General features: G+C 48.4%; 1 protein-coding gene across 1 annotated transcript; it reads right to left on the reverse strand.

Moving 5' to 3' along the window:
- Positions 1-404: 404 nt before the first annotated feature.
- Positions 405-3,453, reverse strand: LOC143829715 (macrophage-expressed gene 1 protein-like). The gene has a single exon (XM_077321041.1). It carries the CDS (start codon positions 3,308-3,310, stop codon positions 1,142-1,144), a length of 2,169 nt encoding a protein of 722 aa, XP_077177156.1. The 5' UTR covers positions 3,311-3,453; the 3' UTR covers positions 405-1,141.
- Positions 3,454-3,788: the final 335 nt, after the last annotated feature.

Raw genomic sequence — 3,788 nt, forward strand, 5'->3', positions numbered from 1 at the left:
CCCGTTAGAAAATATACCCGAATGCTATAAGGGCCAAAACATTGGATAAAGAACAACTGGCATCAAATCACAGCAAGATTAGGAAACTCAGTGGGAAGCCCTTGGTAAACCCCCCCCCCTCCCAATTTTGTTTAGTAGGATGGCTATTATAACAAGAAAATAATTATCTGTATGTTTACCTGAGTACTGAGGTGGATGAAGGTACTGAAAATATAATAAGAGCCCAATTCAGGGGATGAATAAAGGAATTCAGAAGTGGTTCCTGCTAGAAAACTATTAAGCACATTTGGTTTGAAGCTCTTTCCCCTCCTTAACAGTAAGCAGCAACTCTGCAGTAGCCCAGTTTATTCCTCACCCAAGTAGCAAAAATATAGCATGGAGATAAAAAGTGGTCACACCAGGCATAAAAGTATAAAACAGTTTATTTTCAGATAAAAAAGAGGCAGAAGTTGACTCCTGAGAAATATTGTTTCAATTAAGAGGTTACAAACCCAGTAAAAAGACAAAATAACTAACAATGCTATTTAAGACCAACAACATTTTATTCAAGGTATAAGCCTTTGTGTCTGAATCTGAAGTTTCAATCTAGGTGTGAGATTCCGTGCGTGTGCACATGGAAGCTGGCACCTAGCCAGAAACTTGGTTGGGCTGAAAGGTGCCCCTGAACTCAGGCTTTGTTCTGCAGCTTCGGACCAACACAGCCACCCTCCTGACTCGAACTACGCAACATCACTTGGAAGCCTCCCTGCACCCAAATCACAGACCACAGCCTTTTTATCCCCTCCTCCACTATTTAGATTTTCATGCCTGTAAAAGCAGGACCGTTACCAAATTATTTATTGCCATGATGCGAAGTTCTCCTCACTGCAAAAGGAGTTTAGTCCACCCTCTCTCCCCCTACGTTCACCTGCAATTACTGCTGCCTTATTTTCTCACTAATTGCTAAATTCACATGGATTTGCCCAACAATATACACAAACCATTGTCCCTTAAGAGGGCTCAAATTATTTAAATTCTGCTCAAATTATTTATATAAATGTTGGTTTCCATACCAGGAAAGCGACAATTCATACTAGCTTCTCTCCCACCCCCACCATTTATCATTCTCCCTGTTTCCCAGGATCCAGGGACAAAGGATGCCTCAGGCAGCACTGAATTCTGGGGCAGATGTGGTGGTTCCATAGCTGCCTTGATCTTCTACTATAGATGGGCTTTGCATTTCCTGGTATCCTCGATTCTTATAGCGCCAGACCTTGTAAACAGCCACAGCAATGGCTGCTGCCAAGACACTGAGCACTGCCACTGAGATCCCAGCAATGGTGCCTCCAGATGGTCCTGAACTTAACTGTCCCTGGAAAAGTCGAGCCATCGACTTCTCATCTGTAGCATTGGCCAGTCGCCAGCTCCCACTCTCACGTACTTTCACCCAGGCTTGGCTACTGTCAGAGCTCACCAGGATGGTTTCAGGAAGGCTGGCATTGGTGGATGGCACGCGTAAGAAGGGTGGCAGCTTGACAGGAGCTAATTGCTGCCCAAAAAGTGTCCCAGCCTGCAAGCAATAGAGGATTTGGCAGCCATCACTCAAATAGGCCTTGTGTTGGCTGTACCCAGTTGGGCATTTCATGGGGAATTCGGTAGGGGAGTCCTGGTAGAAAAAGTCCTGAAGGATCCCAGGACTCTGTCCTTTCAGCAGCCCAGCCAAAGGGTTGCCAGTCTGACAGCTAAAGAAGCCACCAAAGGGCACTGCAAAGCGAGATCCCATCTCATAATCACTGCTGATGCACACCTTTAGGTTATCAAACAGGACCAGCGGGAAAAAGTAGGATGGGCAGGCATAGGTCCTGGAAACTGGGTTCTCCTGCCCAGTACTATACAGCCCTCCAAAGAGGACACCGGAGCCCTGAGGCACCGCTCCTGTAGCAGCACACCAGTAGGCATTGAACCGCACCGTGCTGGCATAGTAACGGGTACCACACACAGTTTTGCAGCAACTAAAGAACAGCCAGCAGGTGTAGCATTGCTTGTGGCACTCTGTTTGGGGTTTGCTACCTGTACGTTCCTCTCCATGCAGCAACACAGCGGAAAAGTTAGTAGGGCAAGAGTAGCTCCCCGTCAGTGGATTCTGTATATGGTAAGTCTGACAAAGTTCTTCTGCGTTCCTGCCAGACACACCATGGCACTCCTGGAAGACTCCACCAAAAGTGAAGTTGGTGTTGGGTTTTTGGCACGACCCGTCATCCACATTAGCCTGATAGTTGAAGTTACTAGAATCAGGCTTGATGCAGCCTGGATGGGTGTTGACAGCATAATACAGGCGGATGGCATTTTCCACTGTAGTGGCCACTTGTCTTACGGTGGGTTCCGGCAGTTCTGGCAAGGCCTCAGGGGTGATGAAAAATGGCAGTGGCAACCCGGCTTTGCCTATAGCCACTAAATGGTTGGGAATGCCCTCCTGCCACTTCTGGAGGGTGATGCCAGGATAGAAGGGAACACTGCCCCAGCCTTCTATTTTAGAATCCACGGTGTTCTCCAGATAGCTCTTGGTCAACTCATCTTGGATTTGCACAGAGGCACCCATTCCCACATTGACCTTGCTGAAAAAGGTGGTGGATGCTGAAGCAGTGACTCCTCCTTTCTCCGTCTCTTTATCCATCACAAACTTGCGCTTCACCTGGTCCTCTTGGATTAAGCTGGCTCCAGCTTCCAGGTCGGTGAGGACGTGTGTGCCATAGTTGAGAACAAGCATCTCTGCCAGGTACTCAGCAGTTCGGCTCTGGTTATTCTCCAGCTGGTTGCCAATGGCCACAAGTTGGTGGCGGAAGTCTTCTTGGAAAGTGAAGGATGGACGGGCTTTCACAGAATAGATGTGGTACCGTGCCTGCACCCGTGTGGTGATCGTTTCATCGTAGACATTGTGCATCTTGGTCTTCTGGGAGCTCTCTGAGAACTTGCCGTTAAGCACAGAGAGGAAGGAAGCCTCAGCATTGACAGACTGAGCAAAGGCATCTGTATACACCACCCAGTCCTCAATGAGCTCTGAGTGCACTTCCACAGTGCTCTTCTTGTGGGGCACCACAAAGACATCGTTAGGAATGAGATAGTCACCATCTTCAGTGGTCCGGCACAGGGAGTAATTGAGGCTCATCACTTGCCCCATCTCCACATTTCGCAAGTTGTCCCAGCCACCCCCTGGCAGCACTTCCAGCACTTTTAAGCCACCAGCACTCTTGCAGGTCTGGAAACCAGGACCCTGGGCCCCTGTGCCCTCTGCCCTCAGGAGAAGCAGAAGGGGCCAGAGCCAAAAAGCCATTGTGGAGGGAGGGAAAGGCCACTTACTTTCTAAGTCTTGGCAAAAGCAGCCTTCAGATCTTTTGCGTCCTTCCACAGCTGTGTTACCTTTCTGAAAGGCACTGGGCTTGTTTCATGCTGAGATTGCTTCCTCTAAAGGAAGTTAAGGTTCTTTTTTTTTTTAAGGGGAGGGGGAAACTTTCAGCTGTCCAATCTCTTTGTGGAAGGGAAACCCCGGCTGGGTGTGCCCAGCCTCAGGGGATTTCATGAGTCACGGAGTCATCTGACTTCATTCTACTGTCTCCAGGAGAAATGAAACCTATCCTGAAAAACTCCTCCTCCTGCTCTGCAGTCACTGCGGAGGCTTCCCTTGGATATAGTTTGCATGAAAGCTGGCTCCAATCCACATTGGAATTTCCATCTTGTAGGCAGAGAAAAGAAATCAAACACTCCCCTGCAGGGCATCCATTGATTTTTGACCAAGGAACCAGTGGAAAGTC

Source organism: Paroedura picta, chromosome 2 (assembly GCF_049243985.1).
Source record: "Paroedura picta isolate Pp20150507F chromosome 2, Ppicta_v3.0, whole genome shotgun sequence".
NCBI classification, from domain to species: domain Eukaryota; kingdom Metazoa; phylum Chordata; class Lepidosauria; order Squamata; family Gekkonidae; genus Paroedura; species Paroedura picta.

What these genes read in the sequence shown, in the direction of transcription:
- LOC143829715 (XM_077321041.1), bottom strand. Translation starts at nt 3,310, where the DNA reads ATGGCTTTTTGGCTCTGGCCCCTTCTGCTTCTCCTGAGGGCAGAGGGC.